This window comes from Peromyscus maniculatus, chromosome 3, assembly GCF_049852395.1.
Source record: "Peromyscus maniculatus bairdii isolate BWxNUB_F1_BW_parent chromosome 3, HU_Pman_BW_mat_3.1, whole genome shotgun sequence".
Taxonomy (NCBI): Eukaryota; Metazoa; Chordata; class Mammalia; order Rodentia; family Cricetidae; genus Peromyscus; species Peromyscus maniculatus.
Window position 1 is genome coordinate 113,549,111 of NC_134854.1, and position 26,356 is coordinate 113,575,466.

Below are 26,356 nucleotides of genomic sequence, written 5' to 3' on the forward strand. Positions count from 1 at the left end.
GAGTGTCTGTCCTCTCCCTTGCAGTGTCTTTGTGTGACTGTATGTGCGCATGCGTTGCCGGGTCTTTCTTTGCTGTCTCGCTCAGCTGGGGTGGCTACTGAGCTCGCCTGCTGTCTTCAGTTCATTCTTCTGTGTCCAGGAGCGTTGCTGTGGTAACCAGCACTGCCTGTCAGTGGAGAAGCGGTGTCTGTGGCTGTATCCATAGGCACCAGCCAGCTTCAGTATGCTGCAACCCTCAAAACAAGCCAACCTCCTGTCTTCCAGGTCCTCACCTCTGGTGCCCTCACAAGCCCTCTAGGTCCCACCAGGCATTCATTCCTAGTTACCAAATGCTTATTATCCTAAGCAGGCACTCGGCACTGGGGACCCAGCAGCAGCCTCACAGATCCCTGCTCCATAAGCCTCCCCTTTCCAGCCTGCGCCATGTGTTAGTTAGTTCACTGGGTCACTGCCATCCTGTTGCCGCTTCTGCTTGACCAATAGAGATGGGCACAGAGAGGTTAAGTGGGCTGCTCTAGAACACACAGCCAGTTTTGAACCCAGGAAATTCTTGCTGTCTATCTGTCCATCAATCTGCCTATCCATATTCCCATCCATCTATCTATCCACCCACTCATCTCTTTATCCATTCATCAACTCCATCTTTCCAGTTATATGCCCATCCATCCAAACACCCAAATAAAAAAAAATTAAAAATACATTCAAGGAAAGAAATCAGCCATCCAGCCATGTTTATTTTCATGCTGTAACTCAGGTGGGGAACTGGACATGACCTAGGCACTGAGGGGCTCCCAGCACACGGGACACAGGGCTGTGGTCTCACAGGTGTCTGAGTTTCACCAGCAGCTTTGGAGATAGAGTTCAGAGTTGCAGTCTCTTTGTGGCTCAACACAATCAAAATAGTTCCCTGCTGTCTACCTTGCACCCCACCCACAGATATAGACACCCAGTAATACCCCCTGGGACCACAGATGCTCAGGCATACAGCTCCATACACATGATCTGATCTCCCAGGCACATGGAGATACATGCAAGCACATCCACATGTGAGCACTCTGGAGGTACTTCAAAGTGCTGGCATAGGAGTGTGTAAATGTGCATGCATGCACACAGGTGGAAATGCATGTGACACACATGAAAATACCCCCAGATTTCTTGAGGGTTTCCTGGTTGAGAGACTCAGGTGCAGCTGGGTCTGCTGCAGAGGGGCCGCACCCACCACTTTCACTGGGGCCGAGGATTCTTGGCTTCCCCCTCCTTCCTGACCCTTTCTCTGAGGATTGCACCTCACCTGTAGGCACATCGGCAGTGGCTGGGCTGTGCTGGTGAGGTATGAACACCCCTGAGCTGGCCTTTGCCTGATGATGAGTGCCAGGTCCCCACTGATGACCACAAAAATGTTCAAGACACTGACTCATTCACCACTGTAGCTCATCCTGAGGTTGCCTCCTAAGATTATCGCCCAGTGACCCCACTCCAAGAACTGAGTTTAGCAAGCTAAGGCTGGGGAATGAGTCCCTCATTTAACACAGACCATACCCCAGCCCAGGCATCTGGGAACTGCTATGGCCCCCTTGGCAAATGGAACTCCAGAACCCAGCTGTGTGAGGGTCTCCAGGGGACCTGCCCACACACCTGGCCTTGTCCTCCTGCCCCTGAGTGAGTACCAGTGTTAAGAAGAAGCACGGGCCGTGGGGCATCACAGGTAGACTCCATATAAATAAAATATCCATAGAAAAATAGTCTCTTAGAAATCCTCTTATCCAGTGGTTCACTTTCCAGAGATGGAAACTGCTGGGAGTTTATGATTCCTGTCCCCTGACATATACTGTTCCCAACGGGACTTTTCTAACCGTGAGGTTTGAACTGTGGAAGGCAATGGGATGGGGGCATGTCCTGGAGAAGAACTACTCCAGATCTGGACCAGATTAGAGTCTGGATAGGTAGCAGCAAACAGCAAAAACATAACAAAAAATACAAACGTGTGTGCATATATATCTATATGTGTATAAAGACCATCTTCTCTTTGTACTTAACATCTAGTGCTGCAGAAGGGTACTTGCAAAATCAACTAGTAGAAACATCTGCATAAAGAATAATTATGTACAGTTGTTCACAGCTCCCAGTCCTAGCGACAAAGTCATCCCACCAGGACCTCAAGCAGTCCACTTTGATTGCAGAAAACGGATCCCGACGAAGTGGAAGAATTCTCTTTAATTAAATAAATTAATATTATTTCTTATCAGAATAAATTGTTAAATATTGCTATGACGAGGCCCGAGGCTCCAGAGTGCCTGCCGCAGAAAACTTTGTTCCAGCTGTGGAGGGGCCTGGGCGGTGTCTGGGGGAGGGCGGCCGAGCGGCATCCGTGTGGAACAGAATGGGCGAGGCCTCTGAGAGATTCTTCCCACAGGAGTCTGCAGGAAACCCAGAATACCCCTCCCCCCCTCAGCAGAAAAGACAAGGTCAGTGCTTCCGTGGTTCCCTGTGAGCATCCAGGCGGCTGCCGGCCTACAGGGAGATGGCGTCCCACCTGCCTGCGATCCGACCTGTGACCTCCGTTCACTTGCACGTGTACATCTCGGTACGCTCACTGCACGTGTTGCACTTGACGTAGCAGCACCAGTGGAATTTGCAGTTGCACTGCCACACTCGGGCGTATTGGTGTGTGTTGTAGCCGCGGCCGCAGCACATGAGGTCACAGCCGCTAGCCTGAGGGGCTGTCTTATTGCAGGCGCGGCCCTGCGTACCCACGCTGCCCGTCACCGGGTCCTCTTCACAGTAATTGGGTGACTTCTCAATGTACACCAGGTCAGTGTCCATGGGCTTACGGTAGGACAGGGGCTTCTTGATCTTCAGGAAGGTGGGCCGCTTGTTCCGGCTGGCACGCACCGGTTCCACGTGGACGGCCTCGTTGTATTTGTCTTTGAGCACATAGCCCAGCTCCCGGAACTGTGGCAGCGTGGTCCAGCACGTCTTAGTGGTACAGGAGCCCGACACGCCGTGGCACTTACACTCCAGCTTCATGTTCTCCTCCAGGATCTGCAGGGCCAACAGAGAAAAGCACAGAACTTTTTGTCACTGTGGCTCATGGCCAAGGGCAGGCCCAGCCCACCCTCCAGGCCCTCTCTGCCTTTGGAACAGGCAACTTGGGTCCGGAACCCGGTCCCTCTGTCTCCACAGCCTTGATGCAGCGGTCTCCCCGGGCGGCGGGTGCCCTGTTTACTCTCAATTTCTTTATGCTCTGCTCTCCCAGTCTGGTGACACCAGCCCAGCTCAGTCCAAACGCACATTGGTTCTCCTTGGTCTGAGATCAGTTTTGAAGCGTGTTTACAACACAGGAGGATTCAGTTTAGAAGATGGGCTTTTCAGATTCCTTGCCAAACCTGCAGCATGTGTCAACACAGAGTGAGGACCAAGTTCTGCTTCAGCTGGGCTGGTCTAGGTGCTGGCCCAAAGTTGGCACAGCTGTCTATGGTGTCCTGGAGCAGCCATGGCTTAGACACTGCCTGGGACCCAGGACAGTGGGTCCATGAGCTAAAGACTGGACTCCAAAGCTCTAGGGGTATAGTGGCCACCCCTGTATCCTGCAACCTGCCTCTCCCAATAGGCCTCTCCTCCTCCTCTGCAGTCACTGCTGGCCTGGGGCTGTGGTGACCTTGAATGGGCCCTTAATCAGGTGACATCCAGCCCAGCTCTGCTAACTCTGCACTCTGCAAGTCTCAGAGATCTCACTGTATTCAGCATAGTCACAACTGCCCTGGCCAGGACTGGTTACCCATCGGGCAGCCAGCTGCCTCCCTAAGGCACCCACAGCAGCAAAGAAAACATGTGCAGGTCACTCCCTTTCATCCGAGCTCCCACCTCTGGAGGCCAGGCTGGATCCTGGCTTCTGAGCGTCCAGGATTCCTAGCTCCCTCCCGTGCTTCAGGTCAAACCACTTGAGGCTTCAAAATCCCTATAGTGACCCCTCTCCAGCACCTTCCCAGGGCTAGCCCCCAGCAGGTACTCAGAAAATGCCCAAAGGGAGTTCACCAGAAGGACATCTGAACTACTTCTTATCAGGTCATATCTGAGGGACCCAGGTTAAAGGAGGGTGGATAGGCATGCTAGAATCTGCCTTTCATATTAACATTTCACACAGCCAAAGGGAAACACAGAAGGGCATCAATACACATCTGGGTCTAGCCTCAGCTGGTTGGCCCTTGGAAGATGCTGAGGAGGTACTGCTCCTGCCAGATCCCAATGGACCCCATGGGAGCTTGTGCCCCTAGTATCAAAAGTAGGGACATCTTGTCTGGATTCCATCAGGCCTCCAGTCCCAGGCAGTGGGCACCCTTTTAGACTGATTTCATTCTATGGATTATTAAGAAACCTGTTTGAGTAGTTCCATTCTGATACAGCTCATATGCCAGAAAGAATCTACCTCCTCCAGGAAGCGTCCCCTGATTATCAAGGTAGGCTCTTCCCACCTGTCAGTCCCCGACTCTGTCTCCTGAGCAGCGTTGAGCCATCTATATATTGTGTTCTCCATTAAAGCCGAGCTCTTTGGGACACAGAGGAGCTCTGCCCTGGTGGCCCATCTCAGGGCACTTAGAGCCAGAGGGACAAGTACCTGGCCATTCCAACTTTGGCAGTGACACAGGTGGGCAGTACCCACTCCCAAAAGCTCCTCAAGGCTTAGTGTCTACCTGTCTCCTACAGAGTTCAGGTCTGAATCCTCCTCTCAGCCCCCTCTCCCAGAGAACCCCAAATGGGACAGTCAACAATCCACGACAACCGGCCTGGGATAGCCAAAGTGCTGACTTCTGCTTGCAAGGAGAATGGAGGGCCGTTTGGGCTCAGGTGCATTCTATCATTCACTTGTTCGTATTGCAAAGGGCACATGTGCCACTGGTATTGACTCTGCCACAAGCAGGGGCGGGACACACTCTGGGAGGCCTGGTGACATCGGACACTGGCCCTGCCTGCTTTGAGGTGCAGCCTCTTCTGTCTTGGAGCTTATGGTTCCAGACCCAAGGTGGCCATGGAACTCACAGAAATGTGTAGCAATGTGGACTGAAGGAGTAGCAAGGAACACTTGGAGAAGGGTTGGGGGTGGGCTTCAGGAAGGGGAGAGCGGCGCAGAACCCAGGGAATCAGAAGGACTGACAAGAACAGCTTTGCCTGTGCCTGTGTGGGTGGGATGCAGCCCCTGGGAGGAATGGGAAGGAGGCCCTGTGGTAGGAGGGTAGAGGCTCAGAGTGACAGAGCTGAGGAGCTGGCACAGTTGACTCTTCAGGGCAGCAGAGCATTTGGATCACCGTGTAGACAGCCCCGAGATCACTAGGTGGGAAGGGACAGTGGCAGGGGAGCATCTTGGAGAAACAGTGTTCTCTGTGCCCAGGCCAGAGATGATGGAGCTCTCATGGGGGCAGCAGCCACGGGAGGAGAGAAGAGGCAAAATGCACAGTGATTGTGAGCGAACCAGCCACAGGGGCTGGTGAGTGGGGAATCTGTGCACCGAGTCAGGAAGCTGGGCTTGAGGAAGAGTATGCGTACAGAATACGGGGAGCACATTCAGGCTGGGCCAGTGGTCAGGATGAAGGGCCTCTGCGGAGCAGCGGGGGTTGGTCTTTTGGTGCAACTGGACCCTGGCTCCCATCACCTGGCATGCCTAATGGGGGTCCTGTGGAGTCCCAGGAAGAATTCTGTTCCTTCTGCAGACAAACACATGATGAGTAAATGCAGCCAGAAGAGAGGCAAACACTCAAAGATCTTTATATTAAAATTGGCCGCAAAAGCACAGAATGGGAGAGACTGAGAAAGACTGAATGCTTCAATGACCGCAAGACTGCTAAAAAGGCAGCCGTCTGAGGCCATGTTGATGGATGCCTAATGCACACACAGAGAGAATGGTCATCCTTTGTGATTTCTAGCAAGGAAGAAGAGCAGCCACGCCTGGTAGTGAGTGCACACCTGGAACACCAGCACTTGGGAAGCTGGGTTAGGAGAATTGCTACAGAATGGGGTACCTCTGTCAAAAGAATGGAGAATCAGGTATAATACAGAGGGGTTCAGCGCAGCTCAGCCTAGAGAAAGCAATGTTCAGGGTCCTTGAGTGTGGCCCACAGGCTCTGCATCCCTGTCTGGGATAGGGTGAGCAGGAAGGATATGTGACTGGAGGGCAGGACTTGGACCCTGGGAGGAAGGGTCTTCCTGGGCAGCAGAGCACTGCTTCATGGGAGGCTAGCCTTCTCTCCCAAGCTCCCCACTGCTGGAAAGGGGCTCCTGTGAAGGGTAAGTTACCTGTCTTGGAGTGTGTGTAACTAGCAGTTAGCTCTACAGAGGGGCTTCCTGCACCCAGTGGGTGGAGCTGGAGCTGAGATCCTTCTCTGTCTCCCAGCAGCGCCCCAAACCTGTCTAAAGCAGCAGGAAGGTTTTTCCGCACCGCCGGAGGGAAAGACATCCATCTCTTTCTGACAAGTCCTCCAGGAAGTGCCAACAATGTACCAGGTGCTGCCCAGAGCCCAGAACTCCTCGGGGTGGGGTGCTCAGGTTTGGGAAGGCCTGGGGAGAAACTTGGCTCCAGAAAATTCCTTGACTCATACATAACGCCAAGTAGATACTATCAGAGTCTGCTTGCTGGGCCTGCCCCAGACCCTCACAGTGGCACGGAGGGCCTGGAGAACAGTAATGGTTTTGAGAGGAGAGAAGTTAGACATGACCTCTGGTTCCCGCTCAGTCCATGCTATAGGACATCCGTCACAAAAGTGTGGGACATGCTCCACAGCACCTCTATGTTGAACATCGCCGTTTCTGTCCATGACCCCCAGCTGGGAGCCACACTGAAGCTATCTGAGCTTCCCAACATGATCAGGACTTCCTGCTTGCTGGGGTGGATCACCTCTGCCGAGCCCTCCTCAGGAATGTGGCTCTGTCTAGGAATGCACCACCCTCCAGGATCTCAGGGCTATTCATCTCCTGCACAGGTCTGGCCTACCCCAGCAGGACACTCTTTTTTGGTACTTTGTTTTCTAGGGAGGCTGGTGTGACTGACCCTGGCTCCTCAGTGAGGCTTTTGCTGGCCACCAAAATGCAAGTCACCCCACTGGTCACTGTTTCCAGCTGCCAACATCCACCTCTCTAGTTCCCATCATCACCTCCCTTTTCCAGTTCCCACCTGTCAATGCTGCTAGTTCCCACAGTCACCTCTCCAATATCCACTAGTTATCTCCCCAGTTCCTACCAGTCTCTCTCCCCCCACCCCCAGTTCCCACCAGTTATCTCTCTCAGTTCCCATCAGTCACTGCTTAGTTCCCACAACCACCCCCCCTCTGGCTCTCACCAGTCTCACTTCCCCTAGTTCACACCAGTCGTTGGTAAGGATCAGCTGGTGACTTGACCCAGTCACAGCCAATCAGAGTCAGTCTTGGGAATTAGGTGTGAACTGAAAATATGTTGGCTGTTTCTCACCAGAGATGAACAAGTGGAAAAGTGAAGCCCACAACTGTGGACAGACATCTGGCCAACTTGGGAAGTTGAGTCTGGTACCGACTAAGTAAGTGGGCTGGGAAGAAGTGATGTGTGCAGCTGGTTCCTGGGAATAGTATTTGTGCCCAGGATCAAGCTGGCCCTGGATTCATTGCCACAGGACCCTTAGTTCCAGGAATTCTCCATCCTTAACCAGCTTGAGTTGTGTTAATACACTGTAAAGTGTCCTGACTGCTACAGAAATCCTTCCATCTCTGTGAGAGATAGCATCTGATTAAACTGTGGCCAATGCTCCTGCCTCAGTCTTTTCAGTGCTGGAATCATAGGTTTATTTATTTCTTTTAGATTGTGTGTGTGTGTGTGTGTGTGTGTGTGTGTGTGTGTGTGTGTGTGTGTGTGTGTAAAATAGTCTCAGGTTGATAGGTCGGGGGCCACAGACAATATGGTCTGGGCTACTAAGGACTGGTTTGCATATTAAAAAGGACTTGGGGACAGGCAGGGAGGTGCCAGTGGGTAAAGCCTTGCTGTAGGAGTGGAGGACAAGTTTGAATTCCCAGAACCCACATAGAACTGGGCACAGACACATGTACATCTGAATCTGAATGCTCCTTTAGGAAGACAGGTGGTGGAGACCGGAGATTCCCAGGAGCTAGCAGGCCAGCTGGCTTGGTGTATGTCACAATGAAGAGCAAAGAGACCCTGTCTCAAAGAAGGTGGAATGTGAGGAGTTACATCTGAGGTTGCCCTCTGACCTCCACACACACATGCCCCACAGCACATGTGGACCTGCACACTCATATACCAAGCACACCTATGCCCACACATATACATACCACCACCACCACCACCACCACCACCCTAAACTATAAATTCAAAGGACATGGGGAGGTCAGGATCTTGGGGTCTGAAGACTGAGAATCTGAGTTAGCTGACATTGTGGCTTCTTTCCCTGGTCCCCTCTGAGGCATCAGTTCTGAGCCATTTGTGCCTCAGGTGGTGAGCAGGGATCCAGGTGATCAGATCCTCTGTGATAGCATGCTGTAACAAAACATCCTGAGGCAGGGAGCACTTGCTCTTCCCCACTGCTCCCCCTCCTCCCCCTGCTCCTCCTCCCCCCACTGCCCCTCCTCCTGTTGCTGCTCCTCCCCCTGCTCCTCCTTCTCCCCCTGCGCCTCCTTTTCCCCCTGTTCCTCCCCCTACTGCTCCTCCTCCTCCCCCTGCTCCTCCTCCCCCCACTGTCCCTCCTCCTGTTGCTGCTCCTCCCCCTGCTCCTCCTCCTCCCCATACTCCTCCTCCTCCCCCTGCGCCTCCTTTTCCCCCTGTTCCTCCTCCCCTGCTCCTCCTCCCCCTACTGCTCCTCCTCCTCCCCCTGCTCCTCCTCTCCCTCTCCAGTCGTCACTGCTCCTCTTCACCTCACTCCTTCCCTTTGCTCCCCTCCCCTCTTCCTCTGGCCCATCCATCATGAGCCAAACCCTGCCTTGCACTTCACTGCAGCTGTGTTCCTCTGGGCGACTCAGATGAAAGAGAGAAGCAGCTTTTTCTGTAAATACTTGAGGTATTTTCTCTTCGGTCGCATTGCATTCTTCAAGCCACACTGAGTGCACTCACCTCCAGCCGCTGCCCCTACCTGGCTCAGGCGGATGCAAGCAAAGCTGCATTCCACAGACTGGGGCCACCACAGTCCTTATGCTGCAGCCCTGAGCATGGAGGACATGGCCAGGAAAAGGGGCTTGGGGCCTCCGCCAGAGAGGTTTTCTGGTGGAAAGCGGGGGGCCTCTGAAAATCTTGTCCATTGGGTCCCAGAGGCTCAGAGGCTGTGACTCCGTGCTGTCTTTGAGTTCCTGGACTTGTCTGGAACCTGTCCTCTAACCCTGGGGTCTTATGGAAACTTGTACTTGATAAATAGCTCAGTCTTGTCTCTTCTTGGGTTCACACTTCCTGGGTACACCTGTATGCCTGGCGCAGGTCTGCTGTGGTCAAACAGCCAGATGCAACAAGTGTTTACACACCCACACACATTCCCTTCTGTGGCTGAACCACACAGCTCCACAGGCTACACACTTTTGCACTCATTACCACAGGAGCAATGCCAGGTTTCATCTGCATATATATTCTCGTCCTCCCTAAAATAACGTGTTCACACACTATATACGAGACACATTTGTGTATTTTTACACTCCCACAATGACACACCCTCATTACACACACACACACACACACACACACACACACACACACCTTCATCTTCCCTGCACACGCATGTTCTCACAAAGCCCGTGCCTATGCACACTCTCAGACATGGCGTGAGGCCAAGCGGGAGGCCAGCAGGGAGGCTCCGGCATGGCAGTGGACCTGGGCCAGGCCTCAGTTTCTCTCACCATAAGCTGAGGTTGCTGTAATCCCTCCACAGGGCTCCCATGGACACTTAGAGCCATTTCAGAAGGGCAGTGGCTGAGCCCTGGGGACGGTAGCTGCTCACAGTACAGACCCCTGCCTGGTGTCTCTCCTGAGCTGATGAACGGGCAGGCGTGGCCTCAGGACTGTCCCATGGTCCAGGGTGAGTGGAGACTATGGGCTGTGGCTTCGGGTGAGACAGTTGGGCGGCCCTGCCTGTGAGAAGAGGGATGGAGAGTTGGCAAACCTACATGCTTCCAGCAATCTCTGAGACATGGGGAGTGGACTTTTGCCTGTCTGCTCTTTTGTTCATTCTTGTTCATCTTTGCGCCACGTGACGATTCAATTCCTGGGCCAGCCTAGAGGTGGGCAGCCGGGTGGGCAGTGAGAGACTTACGCCCTAGGGTGGAAAGTAGTCACACATCAACTGCCAACAATGGATTTCTCTTCAAATCTTCGACTGAGGGGTGAGGGCCAATGCAAAAAGGCACCCACCGGCCTGCTGCTCTGACCAGCCCCTGGAGGTCTAGGATACGGATGGCCTAGGCAGCCCACTCTAAGACCGGGCATCTGTCAGTCCCAACTCCTCCTCTTTTGGCTCTAGACTTGTGCCCTTTTGGAGACAGCTCCAAGGTGGCAGGGCCTGGGCACAAGGACAGAACAAAAGGCAGACCGGAAGCCCAAGTCCACATGTGTTCTTTGCAGCAACAACCACAGTAGTTGGGATGGAGCGGCTCCCAGGGCCCTCAGTGGACAAATTCGTTTGGATAACTTCTTGCAAATGGAGGCTGCTTGACATATTCCGCTAAAACACAGTCAAGGGGCCACGAAAAAGTGGGGGTGGGGTGGGCCCTCCACCAGAACCCATCAGTCCTTAGGATGTTTTCACTCCGGAGCTAACCACAGAATAGCCACTGTGACCTGAAGACCAGCTTTACGTACCACATGGCAGGCAGAGCTCCTGCTGGCACCCAGAGCTCCAGCAGACCTTACCTCAAAACAAGCTGTGTAGATTTCTCCCTCCTAAAGCTCCCAGCTCTCCCAAACCAGAGGCCTCTACAGTATGCACATATATGTTTCAGATTGCATTCCTATGCTTAGTTTATTTCCTTTATAAAAAGAAATCCAGAGATCTGCATTTTTGTTTGGCTTTGACACTACAGACTGTGCTCTCTCCATATAATGGAGTAGTCTTCTGCAGTGAAAAGGGAAGAAGTGCTTCTGTCACCATGGCAAAATTCCTGAGGTCACCAATTCACTGGGATAAAGGCTTATTTTACACCTGTGGTTTCCAAGGTCTCTTTGCATGCTTGCTCTGGCCCTGTTGCTTTGGGGCTGTGGTTCACAATACATCATGGTGGTAGCACTCAGTGGAAAGCTGCTCACCTCATGGCAACCAGGAAGCAGAGAGAGAGAGACAGAGAGACAGAGAGACAGAGAGACAGAGAGACAGAGAGACTGGAGACTGGATAGGTAAGGGTCTCACTCTCCACTTCAAAGACATGCTTCCAGACACCTGAGGTCCCTTCGCTAAGCTGACAACTAAGCCTTTAGCAGGTGGGCTTTGGGGGGATGTTCCAAGTCTAAGCAGCATGCTACAACATGGATGTGCCCTACACACATGTTAACAACGAACGAAGCCTGTCACAGACCTGCACATAAAATGATCCCACTTACACGAAAACATCTAGAATAGGCAAATCCACAGAAGCAGGAAAAATAGGTCAGTAGTGACCAGGAAACTGGGGGAGAGGGGAACAAGGGTAAGATGATGGCTGATTGGTTGACTTCTTGTTTTTCTGAGATGGGGTCTCACATAGCCCAAGCTAGCCTTGAACTCCCAACCCTCCTGCCTACACCTCCCCTCTACTGGGACACAGGGCTTGTTGGTTTGCTTTTTGACCTATGACTGTCAGTAGTTAACAAAAACAACTTCTTTTGGGTGTTGGAGGTTTTAAGTTCATTTGGGTGGTGGGTGTGTATCTCTATGAACCTGTTAGGAACCACTGAACCATATCCTGTGATTGTGTGACACACAGATGGCTCAATAAAGCTACTGAAAAAAAAAACCTGTAGGGCCAGCAGCCCTAAGCATAGTTGCTCCTGTGTGTGTGAAGTACAGCCTTGACCTGGTGTATGGCTGGCACCTGCTTCTCCTCCAAAACTGGGCTTCCCAGTCCTGCAGAGTCAAGGGGGATTGAATTTCCAGAAGTCTGGCTCAGGCTCTTCTAAGTTCTGACTTGGTATCAGCTGTGGACAGGTACATGAGAGCATTCAAAGCTTGTGGTGATAGACTGTGTACCCTAATAAAATTTACCTAAAGATCAGAGGACAGAACAAGCCACTAGATTAAACATAGATGCCAGGCAGTGGAGTCACACACCTTTAACCCAGCACTTGGGAGGCAGAGATCCATCTGGATCTCTGTGAGTTCAAAGCCACCCTGGACTACATGAGATTGACCCAGTCTAGGAGAGAAATAGAGCCAGGCAGTGGTGGCACACCCCTTTAATCCCAATACTTGGGAGTCACATGCCTTTAATCCCAGCACTTGAGATCTCATGCCTTTGCTTGGGAAGCACACATGCTTTTAATCCCAGGAAGTGATGGCTGGGCAGAGAAAGGTGTATAAGGCATGAAGAGACAGGAACTAGAGGCTTTTTCAGGCTGAGGAGTGGGTGAGGTGAGAAGTGGTGGCAGTGACTTGTTCCTTTATCTCTCTGATCTTTCAGCATTTACCCCAATATCTGGTACTGGGTTTTTTATTAAAAGACCACTTAACAGTTGAGCTACAAAAGCTCTTCTGGTACTTTTAATAATGAGCGGGGAGAGAATCCTGCTGTCATTCCAGGGCCATCTTGAGGGACCTGCCCTCTGCTAAGGCCTACATCAGATGCTAGTGATGTGGGGCAAGGTCTCTCTCCTCAGGAGACTCTGCATAGTTAGGAGAGACAGACCAGTGAATCTTCCTCAGATCTGGTCCAAAGAGAAGCCTCTGCATTCTCTACAGGCCAAGCAAGTGATGTGCCTGTGAGGCTTCCTAGAGGAAGGGACTTGTGAGTTTTGAGGCAAGCAGAGAAGCAAATCCAGGGCATTTCCAGTAGCAGAAGATCCTGGACAGAAGTCCAAATGATGCAAAGGCCAAAGAGTTAGTGAGATACAGGAGAGAAGTTAGATGTGTCTCAGCAATGACCAGGATAGGAAAGGAAGGAGTGTGGAGACCCCACAGAACTCAAGATGGACTTGATGAGAGACTGTGTACTGTGTACACAGTCTGGGCATAGCTGGGCTTCAATGGGATGGGGATGTGGGCAGTTATCAGAAGCCAGTGGCAACCTCTTAAGAAAACAACTTCACCCTACCCTCTGGTGCCCAGGACACCTGCTGCCTCTCAGCCCTGCCAAACACCCTCAGTGAACAATTGGTACCAGGTGTTCCTGGGAAGCCATATTTATTCTCACTCATGACCCCTAGGGCTGCTGCTGTCTTGCTTGTGGTACCCTTCCCCTGGGTCCTCAGCTTTGGCACCCTCCTCTGTCAGACTCTCATGCATGACCCTAGTATGGATCCTCCCAGCCATGAGCTTTTAGAGGACTTGCTGCTGGACTCACTGTGCAGAGCCCTCTGCTGTGTGGTCCATGAGGCATCTGGAAGAAGCCTCCTCTTAGGAGATGCTCAGCAGGCATCTGTGAGTTAGGAATGGCTGGTCTCAAGTAGCTGGGACATACACGTTGGGGCATCTCCTCTGAGATACCCTTTCCTAGCTGGGACTTATATTTGATTTCTATTGGGTGGAATTGGGGTTCTTCTGGTTGAGTGTCTGGTCTTGACCCCATGGCCATTTCCAGTTGAGTGCAACAGATCTCTCCCCCAGACACAGATGGCGGGCATGGCTGAGGGGACATGGACTCCCTGGTGCTGTTCTAAACCTTAGGATTTGCTGCAGGACCCAGGACCCAGGGCACCCAGGGACTTGGGCTGTCTCAGCCCTGCCAATCAAAGGTTCTATGCCTTCTTTGCCATTCCAGAGGCTCTCTGGCTTCAGGGTCCACTTCAGCAGATCTGCAGAAATGAATGAGTCTGGAAGTTCCCCTGAAGTCATGGCATGCTAAAAGGATTTGGAGTCTTACTGCAGAGGAAAAGGAGTTTTCACTATTTTGATTCAAGCCCCAGGTCTGTCACCTCCTGGCTGGGTCACTCTGAGGATGTTGCTTAGCATCTCTGAACCTGGTTCTTTGACCACAAAACTGCGGACTGGTAAGAGAAGCCACTTCCGGGCTATGTGAGCTAAATGAGCTGGAGAGCAGACCGGCTGGCCCACCCGGGAGGGGAAGGGGCTGCAGGGACCTAGTCCAACCTCCTCGTTTCCCATGATTGTCTTCAGCAGACATTTATAGCTGCCTTAGGGACCCAGGAAGCGAAGCTGCCTCTCCCCAGCCAGTCCTAAGTCAGAATTGGAGCTTATAGGGGTAGAGTGGGCATCCTGGAAGCAATACGATGTCCTGAACTGAAATGTGCTATCAGTACACACGCTAGATCGCACACAATTGTTATGGAAAAGAAGCACACAAGACCTCAGTATTCTTATACCGGTTACATATTGAATGGTGATAATAGATTAAATAAATTACACTATTCCCTTTAACAGCATCTTTTTTTTTTTCTCTTCAGTGCTGGGCATCAAACCCAGGACCTTGTGCATGCTAGACAAATGCTCTACCCTTGAGCCACCTCCCCAGGCCTCTTTTTGTCTTTTTGATGTAATCATTAGAACATGTTACCCATGTGGCTTAGCTTAGATTTCTATTGTATGATACAGGTCAAGATCCTCACTGCCCAGTTATGGTCCCATAGCCAATGTCCCAGGCTGTTCTCTGTGGCTATAGCTGACTATTAGAGAGTGGGTAATTTCTAAAGAATATAGAATTATTCAGCTTAATTCTAGAGGCTAAAAGCCTAAACGCATGGTGCCCACATCTAGGAGGACCTTGTGCCATGTCACAACATGGCAGAGGGTGTCACATCGGAGACAGAACAGTATGGAAGCTCAGGTCTCTCCTCCTCTGCTTATAAAGCCACTGATGTCACTCCGAGGGCTAGCCTCTAGACTTCGTCTACCCTTAATCGCCTCCCAAAGGTCTCATCTCCAGATCTCCACTTGGTTTGGGGGATTAAGTTTTCAGTACCCGAACTTTTGGGATATACATTCCAGCCACAGCACCCAGCAGCGGGAGGGGGGGGGGGGACACACGCTGCTGGAGATACAGGGCCTCAGGCCCTGCCCAGACCTGCTATCAGTCAGAGGGTGGTTCCACTCTCCAGGTGGTTTATGGGCATGTGAAGTCTGAAGAGTCCCGTAGGACCCTGGGCCTTGGGTTGGGGTGGGGTGGAGAGGGAAGCCTCAGACAGAGAGTGGGAGCCCGTGCCTGTCTTATGGTAGCCTCCCAAGCCACCACTCGGCAGAAAGCATGCATGCCATCAGAGAGAAGAGAAGCAGGGCACTGGGCAGCTGTGCCCCACATCAGTGGACACCAGTAACTTAGGGCACGCTGAGAAGGCTGATCTCAGAGGATAACCGAAAAACGGATCGATGCACTTAAAATCCCAGACTTAACCCTGCCCTCCTCACATTCCGTTTCTCTTTCTCTCTGAAACCTTGGCCAACAGCACCCAGGGGCACTGAATATAGAACGGTGAGGGAGTAAATCACCGAGGTGCCACATGTTGCCCAGGGCCTGTTTCATGGTTGGGCTGCAAACCATTGAGAACTGGGAGCTGTAATTAAAATGCTGATGGCCTCCCAACTGGGAACCCTTCCAGGAGAGCAGGGAGGGGGGCTCTCTACAGCAAACCAGCCAGATTCCGTGGTCTCCACTGGCTTCCAGGCTAGCCAGACTCCACGGCCCTTGAAAGCCTTCACACCCAAGCGGCAAGATGTCCATCTCCCAGATGTGCCTACTCCACGCAGACCCCTCCCGTGTCCTCCGGGGCACACACACACCCCACAGCACTCCTGCCTGTGACCTTGTCACCCCTGTGCTCATTGCTCACTTGGTGGGGCCACGCTGGCCTCTGGGCTACTGAATGCTCTGACTCAAGTGGTATTCCCCAGATAGCTCGGTCTCTGTTCACAGTTCACCTTCTCAGAGAGGTCTCGTCCACCTCCCCCAGTAGCGTCCATTCCTGTCGTCTCTACCCTCGCCCTCTGCCTTATTTTTCTGTCATGGCATTTATTGCTCTTTGACAATGGTTCTCTCTCCACCGGACTATTTGTTGTCTGACTTCCCCCTGGAATGTCAGCTCTATAAAGGCAAGTGCCACACCTAATCCCAGAGCCTAACACAGTACCGGACACACAAATAGGTGCTTGCTGGTATTTGTTGAGTGAATGAATGTGTGGATTTGCAGCCCTTTCTTTTAGCTGGTCTGGTGATCTCACTGGGAAAGTGTCCAACTTCCCGGCAATGAGCTCAGCTTTTTACTCGTTCATTCAATCAACTAACTATCTTTCCAAATAACTCTCCATCCATCCATCCACCCATCCATGCATCCTGCATCTTTTGACTCTTACTTGTCCATATTTCAAATATTTATATATACACGCATCCATATACCTATAATCTATTTATCCATTCGCACTCGTACCCATCCATCCACCCTCCAACTTTCCCACCCAGTCATTCACATGTTTATCCATTCATCCATCCATCCACCCACCCACCCATCCATTCACACATCCATCCTTTCCAAATCCTTTTCTATCTATATAGTAAAACATCTCTGCATCCATCCTTTCACCCTCCCTTCTATCCACCCATCCCCCACCACCCACATATCTATCCATCTTCCCATCCTTCCATGCACCTACACAACCATCTACCCACACACCTAGGCAGCCACGCTGCTACACTCAGCCATCTGTTCAGTTCAACCAGTCCCCACGCAGAAACCTCCTCTTCTGGGTTCCCACAATGTCCTATGCTTCTCTGTGTCAGATTCGATTTCTGCTGTCAGATCTCCCTAGACCGTCACAATGGACGCCGCTCAAAACCAGCAGCAATGCTTCATCTCTAATGTCCAGAATTGACACATTACAGGTGTCAGCACGTTTACTGAATGGGGACATTTTCCTCTCCCGATCTTGACTCATTCAATATTTCTTATTGGATTATGAACTCCCTGATGGAGGGCATCATTTTCTTAGTCATCCTCTATGTATATGTTCATCTCCAAAATTTGTAGTTAACATGAAGTAGACACGTATTTGACAAATAAAGGAGTGAGCAGGTACAGAGAGGAGTATAGTGAACGAAGGTTCTGACCCTGCCCTTCCCGGATACATGTCCTGGCTCTTTATTTATTGGCCATGTGATCTTGGGCAAGTGACTGAACCTGTGCCTCCATTTCCACATTTATAATGGAAGATTGTAAGAGTGGCCATCTCATGGGTTCTTGTGAGCACTGTGTGAGATAATATGTACAAAGTACTTAGAATAATGCCTGCCATATGACGAGAGCTGTGTTGAAATAAACCCTTTCCACTGGCCCAGTGGGGCAAGGCATGAGGGACAGACTCTTGATCATGGTGGGGAGGAATCTTTGGGCCTGAGCCCCCCCACAGGATGCCTTCTACAGCAATCGCTCTGACTTTTCCCAGTCACGTTGGGATCTCTGGCAAACTCCCAATATTATGTCAGGTGGTCGAAAGCGCTATGTGGGAAAACAAAACACGGGCGGGAACAGGAAGTGGTGAGACAGATGGGGGCAGTTTCCAGGGGGGTGGTCAGGAAAACCCTTCTTAGGTGATATTTGAGCAAGGACTTGAGGATGTGTGGTGGGGTGAGTGCTGGGGGGTGCAGCAGTCTAGAGACGTTGGCAAGTGCAAAGGGCCTGAGGCAGGGGAATACCCAGCATGCCTGAGACCAGTGAGGGGAGCAGAAGAGGAGGAAGAGAATAGGCTAAGAGGAGGCAGGAGGTGGCGTTGGAACAGAGGAGGACAGAGATCAGGGAGGGTCTTGACGGATATTTTGAAGATTTCAGGATCTATGCTGAGATGGAAGGGAATTAGTGTGAGGTTGTAACAGAGGATGAAGGATACAAGTCAATTTTGGAAAGACTGCAGCCCCATGCCAGGGGGCTGACATACTGCTGCCAGGAAGAGGTTGATGAACTGGAACACCAGGCAGGGGCAGATTCTGTTTGCAGGAGATCTGAACTCAGGGTCTGGTGCACAGGTGAATCCTGGGTAGCGGTAGTAGAGCAGAAATGGGGCAGTAGGTGAAGTCCCTCCCACCTGTGGGGTGTGAAAGGAAGCACACAGCCAGAGGCAAGGCCAAGGCTCTGTCCTTGGGTGGCACCGATGCTTCCGGGAACAGGGCAAGGATATGCCAGGCCACCGGACAGTCTGCAGCCAGGAGGAGGGCAGCTGCTGGGTGCGGCGGCCAGGAGTGTGGACAGAAGTTCTGGGTGTAGACAAGGCTCTGTGGAGAAGTTTGCAGGTCCTGGACTTGACAAGGGCAGCTTCTCTACTGAGGAGCAGCTCAGGTATGACTGACTGATCTAGAGACCCATCTCGGGGAATTCATAATGTCACACAGTGGCTTGGTCTCCTGTGGCCCTCCCTGTTCAGAAGTGACAAATCTCAATGGCTTCCAGACAGCTCCTTCTCCCCAGATCTTTCCAACATGCTCTTTGGGCAGGGCTTCAAAGAAGGTGGAGCACAGAGCTAGTGAGAGCCTTAGGAATAGAACAGAGGTTCTAGCCAGGTGTGGTAGTGCAGGTCTTTAATCTCACCACGCGGGAGATAGAAGCAGATGGATCTGTGTGAGTTCCAGGCCAGCCGGGGCTACATAATGAGATCCTGCCTCACCACCACCCCTGTAAACAAACAAACAAACAAACAAACCATAGCGTCTAGAACACAACTGTGGCTTTCATGTTATTTCTGCAACCCCTGCCTCTTGGGCTCGTGCCGTCTCAGTGCAGCTGTTCAGGGCTCCAAGCGTTCCACAGTCAAACACTGGCCATCCAGAACTTTGCAGGCATTGAGCTTGCACAGTGGGTCCAAGAAGTCTATTATTAGAATCCCCCGCGCACATGGAGGAGGGAAACTAAGCCTCAGAGACAGGCAACTGTTCAAGATCATACAGCAAATAAGCAGTACAGTTAAGACTGGGAGGAAGCTCTTCCCACACCCAGGCCATTTCTATTGCCAGCACAGAACAAAGGCCCAACTGGAATTCTTGAGAGTTAGAGCAGGGTGTGGCCAGCAACCCCACCTGGCCAGAGGAGAACAGCTCCCTGGTGCACAAAGGCCCCCCTGAGCCTCAGCGGCCAGGCCCGCTTACAACAGGGACCCACTGACACTGCTCACCTGCACAGAGCTGCAGGGCTTGACCAGGAAAAGGTGTAAATAGTGACGGTCTTGCAAGAATAAGGTGTGTGTAACTTGCTAGTCATTGCGACTGCAGCATACCAGCCCTGCCATCTAAACACTGCACGGGGACACACACAGTAGAGGGCTAGGAAACAGGGGGATGGACAGAGTGTGGCCTGTCAAGGTGGGCGACAGGGCTCCTTCAGGCATACCACTCATTCAGTGCCTCAGTTTCCTCCTGTGGCCGGAGTAACAGCAGGCCCTCTCTTGTGGGGTGAGAGAGGCTATGAGGCGAGGCACATGTGGAAGGGGAGGAGCACACACAAAGTGTGTCTAGCCTCGACATGGCACAGCACAGTGAGCAGCTGAGGCTGGCATTGCCCACGGCCAGGGCCCAGGTCTTGCTGGAGACCCCACCCCTCCTGCTAGTGGCCTGCTGCATTCCTCCAGCTGCTGCCTGGACCTCCCCGACCATCCATGCAGTGGGCAGGTGACGTATCATCCCGTGGGGAACAGGGAAAGCCTTCCTATGGCATGTCAGGCACCCCCGGCCTGAGCCATCTCCCTGGGATCAGACGCACACTGCCGGTGAGTCTCCTTGGCTAGGCAGAAGGCCCTCTTCAGTATATTATCACACCTGAATTTTTCTGGAAAGGATACAAGCGTCCAGGATTGGGAGAGGTGACAGCTGCCAGTCTTACCGTCCCTGCGGGACCATGCCATGCCTCTTAGCCCGCTCAAATCCCCCTCTGCTGTCCCCCCGTCACTCATTTGACAACACCCTGAGTTCTAGTCCCCCTCCTGGGGACAAAGAAAGCAATTGTGTGCCCAGTGGGCACACTTTGTCTTGGTCTCGCTGTGGCGTAACGGAGCCCCACCTTTGCCCCACCCCACTGGCCCTCCCCTCCTCTGGTTACTTTCCAGTAAGCTCTTGCCAGGTCAGCCACATGGGGGATTCTTTCTAGGGGAAATCACATGGCTGGTCCTGGAGGCCAGGATGGTGGCCGGCTATGGAGGCCTTCCTAAGTTTCTCTATTAATGCTAAGTTCTGAACACCCCCGTGCTCACCAGCGTCTAGGGGACTTCCTGTACCAGGGAAGTCATAAGCTAACCATGAGCCACACATGGACACCAAGCCCTAGAAACCTGGGCCAAAGAACTGAGTTTTCATCGTACTCATCTGCAGTTTGTTCAAAAAGTCACATGTGACTTAAGGAGACTGTTTACCAATGTGACCATAAACACCTTCAGTCCATTTGATCGTTTTGTTAGCATCACTTTATGAGATGAGCCCATGTCACAGATGGAAAGAGTAGGCACAGAGAAGCAAAGTGACAGCCTTAAGGACACCCAGGCCAGAAGCAGCAAGCCCGGGTCCAGCCAAATGCACAGCAGTATACACTGTGAACAGGAATGAAAGCAGCCTTCCCAACCACACTGTCCGCACTAGCCCTTGGATTGTGCCACCCCAAGACATCACGTGTCCGCCAGGCTGGGCTCTGGGGGACACTGAGCCAAAGCTCATGTTTGCCTAGTAGGACAGGAAGGACCCTTCAGGTGAAGGCTCAGGGCTCCAAGCTTGCCCTCTGCCGAGCACAAGCCCAGAGCTGTGAAGGCCCAGAACTCTGCTTTATCAGACATAAATGCAGCCTGGCGGCGGTGGCACACGCCCTTAATCCCAGCACTCTGGAGGCAGAGACAGGAGGATCTCTGTGAGTTCAAGGCCAGCCTGGTCTACAGAGTGAGATCCAGGACAGGCACAAAGCTACACAGAGAAACCCTGTCTTGAACCCCTCCCCCCCAAAGACATAAATGCATAAACCTCTAAATCAGCTGTTTCTCTGGCCCCCAGGTGTCCTCTTCTAGGTGGAAGACATTGTCTAGGGCCCCACAAGCAGAGCAAGACAGGACACAGTGCCTGAATGACCCTCAGTCCCCAGGGGTTAGAGAGTGGGACCTTGGGGGCTGAGGACCAAAGCTTCTGAGTTGCTTCAGAAGGTTCCAGACTTTTGGGATAATATTGAGGAATCACTCATGGGATGTCAGGATTGAGAAAGGTCAGGCCCAGACATTGTTGAGTCTGGAGCCAGCTTGAGTTCAGATGTCTAGCGTAACTTGAGTGCCATGTAGCCTTGGACCATTTTACCTCTTTTCACCTCCATTTCCCCAAGTGTGAATCGGGGAAGTCAGACTTGTGACCAGGCGGGAGGTTAGCGGTTGTGGGGGTTAAATGGGATTGTACTGTTAGCGCTGATATTAGACTTCCTGTGTCCCCCTAGCAGAGAACCTGTGTCTGCCTGTGTCAATCCCCCTGACAAGAGCCTTGGGTCTCCTTCACCTGAGCTTGAACCTGCCTTTTCCCATGCTCTCCCTGCTGGGCATCCTGGCCTGCTGAGGGTCCGAGGGACAGTGACTGCTCACTAAAAATCACCCTCTTCCTGGATGAGTGACCCACGTTCCTTTGGGGCCAGGGTGTCCAGCCATTCTCTGAGCTAAGCCTAGGTTGTCATGTCTTCACGGGATTGAGTAGAGGAGGTCTTGGCAGCCCAGAGCAAAGTGACAGCTGGGGACCCACAGGCCTTGCCAGCTTCTCTGGGAAGAGCTGCCCTGTCTGGCCACTGATTTCCACTCCTCCCTTATCTCCTCCCTCTTTCCCTGGATACTGGTCATGGTTATCACTGTGGCATCAATCACAGGAGCTGGCTGGACCCAGCCCTGGCTATGTTGGATGAAGAGGAAAAACCCTAGCCCTCATGAACACCCTCCACCCTGACCAGGGTCAGTTCCCTTCTGACCTGTTCTCCATGGCTTCTCTAGACCAGTACTCGCTCCATCAGTATCAATAGCCTAGTCCTGGACTCTCATCTCCATCATGGTCCCAGCCTCTGCCACGGCTTCTCATCCAGCCTGTTCTACCACAAGGCAGGAGAGCCTAAGCTGGGCTGGGTACCAATCCTGGCCTGCTTCTCCACCTGTGGGCCCTCAGAAGAAGTCTCTAGATCCAGAGTAGGCCTACAATTCCTTCTCCTGGTCCAATTCCTTCTTAGAGGCTATACTCCTTGTCTGGGCACCAAGACTGGGCAGAGGAACCAGATTCAACCATCATGAAAATCAAGCTAAAATAGGAATATTGTCACACAAGTCACACCTGCAACATGAGAACCTGTAGGACATGAGGCCAGTTCAGGCCAGACACAGAAGGAAAACACCCCAATCTAGCTTAATTCTGGATTCTTAACTGGTTTCTGGAATGGTCAAATTTGTGGAAGCAGAGAGGAAAAGTGTGTCATTAGGCCAGGACAGGAAGTGGGGAGTCTATGCTGTGGTTTGTAGCTCCAGTGACTGGAGGCTTTGGGTTGGGGTGTTGGGGCTGAGGCTGCAGCTTTCAAGTTGTTGAAATCCAAGAATTTGATGAAGGTTCTGGCACAGGTGTGGAGATGGAGGACAAGGTACAGGTGTGGGGATGGAGGACAAGGTACAGGTGTGGGGATGGAGGCCCTGGTACAGGTGTGGGGATGGAGGACAAGGTACAGGTGTGGGGATAGAGGACAAGGTACAGGTGTGGGGATGGAGGACAAGGTACAGGTGTGGGGATGGAGGACAAGGCACAGGTGTGGGGATGGAGGACAAGGTACAGGTGTGGGGATGGAGGACAAGGTACAGGTGTGGGGATGGAGGACAAGGCACAGGTGTGGGGATGGAGGACAAGGTACAGGTGTGAGGATGGAGGCCCTGGCACAGGTGTGGGGGATGGAGGACAAGGCACAGGTGTGGGGATGGAGGACAAGGTACAGGTGTGGGGATGGAGGACAAGGTACAGGTGTGGGGATGGAGGACAAGGTACAGGTGTGGGATGGAGGCCCTGGTACAGGTGTGGGGATGGAGGACAAGGTACAGGTGTGGGGATAGAGGACAAGGTACAGGTGTGGGGATAGAGGACAAGGTACAGGTGTGGGGATGGAGGTTCTGGCATGGGTATGGTGGTGTCTCTGGCACAAGTGTGATGTTATCTCCTACACAGGTGTGATGGGGGCTCTGGACAAGTGTGATGGAGGCTGTGCACAGATGTGGTAGTGTTTCATGATACTAATGAACCTTGAGCTGCATAATCATATACATATACATATACATATACATATACATATACATATATATATATATATATATATATATATATATATATATATATAGTTGAAGCTTTGTATCAGGCTTAAAACATCTAGTTAATCTAGTTACAAAATGAGTGGGCTTAAATGCTTAATTTTTTTTTTTTTGAGCCAGGGCTTTACTGTATAGATCAGGCTGACCTCAAACTCACAATCTACCTGCCTCAGCCCTCTGAGTCCTGGGCTTATGGACACATGCCACCACACCAGGAATTTAAATGCAAAACTTTTAGAGATAAAGCACCCTATGGACCCAGGGTAGCAAAGGTTTCTTAGCCAACTTCGAAAGCACTTTCCTCCCACAAGTTCAAGGCCAGCTGAGCCACAGTGAGACAGTGTATAAAAACAAACAACAGTAACATCAAGCCCACTTTCGCTCTGGGAAAGGCCCTGTCATGGGGATAAAAAGACAAGCTGTAGACTGGGAAAAGGCTTGCAAACCACAGACCTGACAAAAGCGCCTGAAGAGATGAATTAAGAATGTCCAAAACCAACAGCCAAAAAAGCCAGCAGTCTAAAAGTGAGCCAGAGGATGGACAGACACATTCCCACCATACCCTCTGAGGTACACAGACGGCAGAAACACACAAGGAGAGATGCTCATCTTATCAGCCACTGGAGGTGTGGCTAGAGCCCTGCTGAGATACGGCACACGCCCATCCCAGCGACAGAAATAAAAACCTGTGTTATCAGCAAGTGTGGGCACGGATGTGGAGAAGCTGGGTCACTCACAGATGGCTTCTGGGAGTGGAAAATGGCAATGCCAGTGCTGTAGTTCAACCTGGGATGTCCCCAGAAGGCCCATGTAGTAAAGGGCTGCTTCCCAATAGACAGAGGGATCTTCAAGAGGCAAGGGAGTTTTCAAGTCACTGAAGATGCCCTCAAAGGGGAAAGTGGGACATGGCCCACCCTATCCCTGTCTGTCACCTTCCAGATACGAAGTATGCAGCTTTGCTCCATCATACATCCTAATGTGACGAGCTGCTACAGACCCAAATCAACAGGATCAACCCATTTACCCCCAAAACCAGGAGCCAAGGCAGCCCTTCCCATTCACAGTTCAGTGGTCTCAGCAGTTGTCATGTAGGGATGCGAAGCTGACACCCCTCTGTAGCGATGCTTAGCTGCTTTATCATAAAGCCAAACTCTCAGCAACAGTATTCGGCTCTCTTGGCATGCAGCATAGAGAACTAGACATTCACATTCGTAGAAAAATCTGTACACACACATTCACCACAGCTTTATTTACAACGGTCCAAGCTTGCCAACAAACCAGACGTCCTTCAGCGGGGGGAATGGCTAAACCAAGTGTGCCGCCTCTGAGCCGTGGACTGTCACGTGACTGCTGAGAGGCAAGAACTATTGTTGCACACAGCAGCTTGAGTGAGTTTAGGAGATAACATCGAGCAAGAAGGGATTCTATCGGCTGCATGCTTCCACACTCCTACCCAACCTTCTAGCACAGCAAAATTATAAACATTAGTGATGTGTGGTGACTGGGAGTCCTGAGGGGGCGAAATGGCACACGGTCCTCAGGCTCTGTACTTCCGTGGTATCAATGCCAGGGTCCCGGGGTGACAGCGTCCTACAATTCTACAGGCTGTCACTGTGGGGGAGCTGAACAACAGGTCCTCAGAGTCTCTGTGTTCTTTCAATTTCATGTGAGCCCATAGTTACCACAGCATGAGCTTTACTCAGAATACACAAAACAGTTAAATTTGAATTTGACATAAACAAAGAAGACATCTAATTGTGTGTCTCATAAAACATTTGGGACACACGTAAATAAAATTTATTTCTTACTTATCTTGAATCCAAATTTAACTGGGAATCTCAAATTCCATCTGGCATCCTCCTCCCAAGACACTTCCGGGAAAGAGCAGACACTTGCCATTCATGCACGGACTCTGGAAACCTTTCTTGAACCCTACTGTGTGCCAGGCACCAGTCCAGGCACGGACGACTCAGCTGTCCTGACCCTCATGATGCTGACCTTGTAGTGGGAGGCAGTGGACAATAAAGACATGAAGGGCTGTGCAAACAGAAGAAGTTCAAATGGCAAGGGTTGCCTTTAAAAATAAAAGCAGAGGGCTGTACACGGAGAAACTCTGTTTTAAACCCCCACAAACACCAAAAAAGAAAGAGAGAAAGGGGGGGGGTTCAAGGCCAGCTTGGGTTATATAGCAAGACTATGGCTCTAAATAAATAAACGAACAAACAAACAAATAAATAAGCAGAGTGGTATTATTGAGACTAGGTGGACACTGGGAAGAGAAGACTTCTGAGAAGGGGCTGAACTTCACCCTGATGGACAGCGTGTGTAAAAACCCTGAGTGGGAGCAAGATGGTTGGCCCAGGAGGTCAGGGCTAGAGGCTAGTGAGCATGGGAGGGCAAGGGCAAGGTCCTCCAGAGCTTTGTGTTTTCTTCTGCCCCAATGTCAGACCTGGAAAAGCCTCTGAGACCTAAGGCCACCCTCATCCAGATCCACTGAGGCCAGGATGCAGGCCTTTCCTGCATTTTGAAGGTGAGACTCCCCTATCTGCCCCAAATGTGAGGCAGGACTTGTAAGCACAGTAGCCTGAGGGCTGCTAGCTGGCTTCCGGGGAGGTGGGGCCTGGCCTCTTGGGCCCTTGACATGCCACACTGTCCACTCTCTCTGGGTAAGTATGCAAGTGGCTTCTAGCGGCAGCAAAGTGGAGCAAGTCTTATCTGGGCCTCGCCCTCGCTGCCAGGGGCTGGGTCCCTGCTGTCCCCGATACACTGGCCTCCCTACAGCCATGCCCAGAGTAGAGAGCCAGCCCCCAGGAGCACCCAGACCAGACAGGGCAGGGCAGGAAGGGACAAGACCAACACCCCTTGTGAGCAAGAGGTGACTCCACACTCAGGTGGAATTCCATCCCCCTTAGCTCACCTCCCTGAAGCAAGGCACATTCCAGCAGGCCTGTC

At 51.9% G+C, this 26,356-nt stretch overlaps 1 protein-coding gene across 1 annotated transcript in view; it reads right to left on the reverse strand.

Annotated features, from left to right (window-relative positions):
- Positions 1-705: 705 nt before the first annotated feature.
- Wnt7a (Wnt family member 7A) overlaps positions 706-26,356 on the reverse strand; it is a 48,319-nt gene continuing 22,668 nt past the window's right edge. The window contains exon 4 of the mRNA XM_006972539.3: positions 706-3,042. Coding sequence (XP_006972601.2) covers positions 2,563-3,042 — 480 coding nt within the window. The 3' untranslated portion in view covers positions 706-2,562. The remainder of the gene's footprint in view (positions 3,043-26,356) is intronic.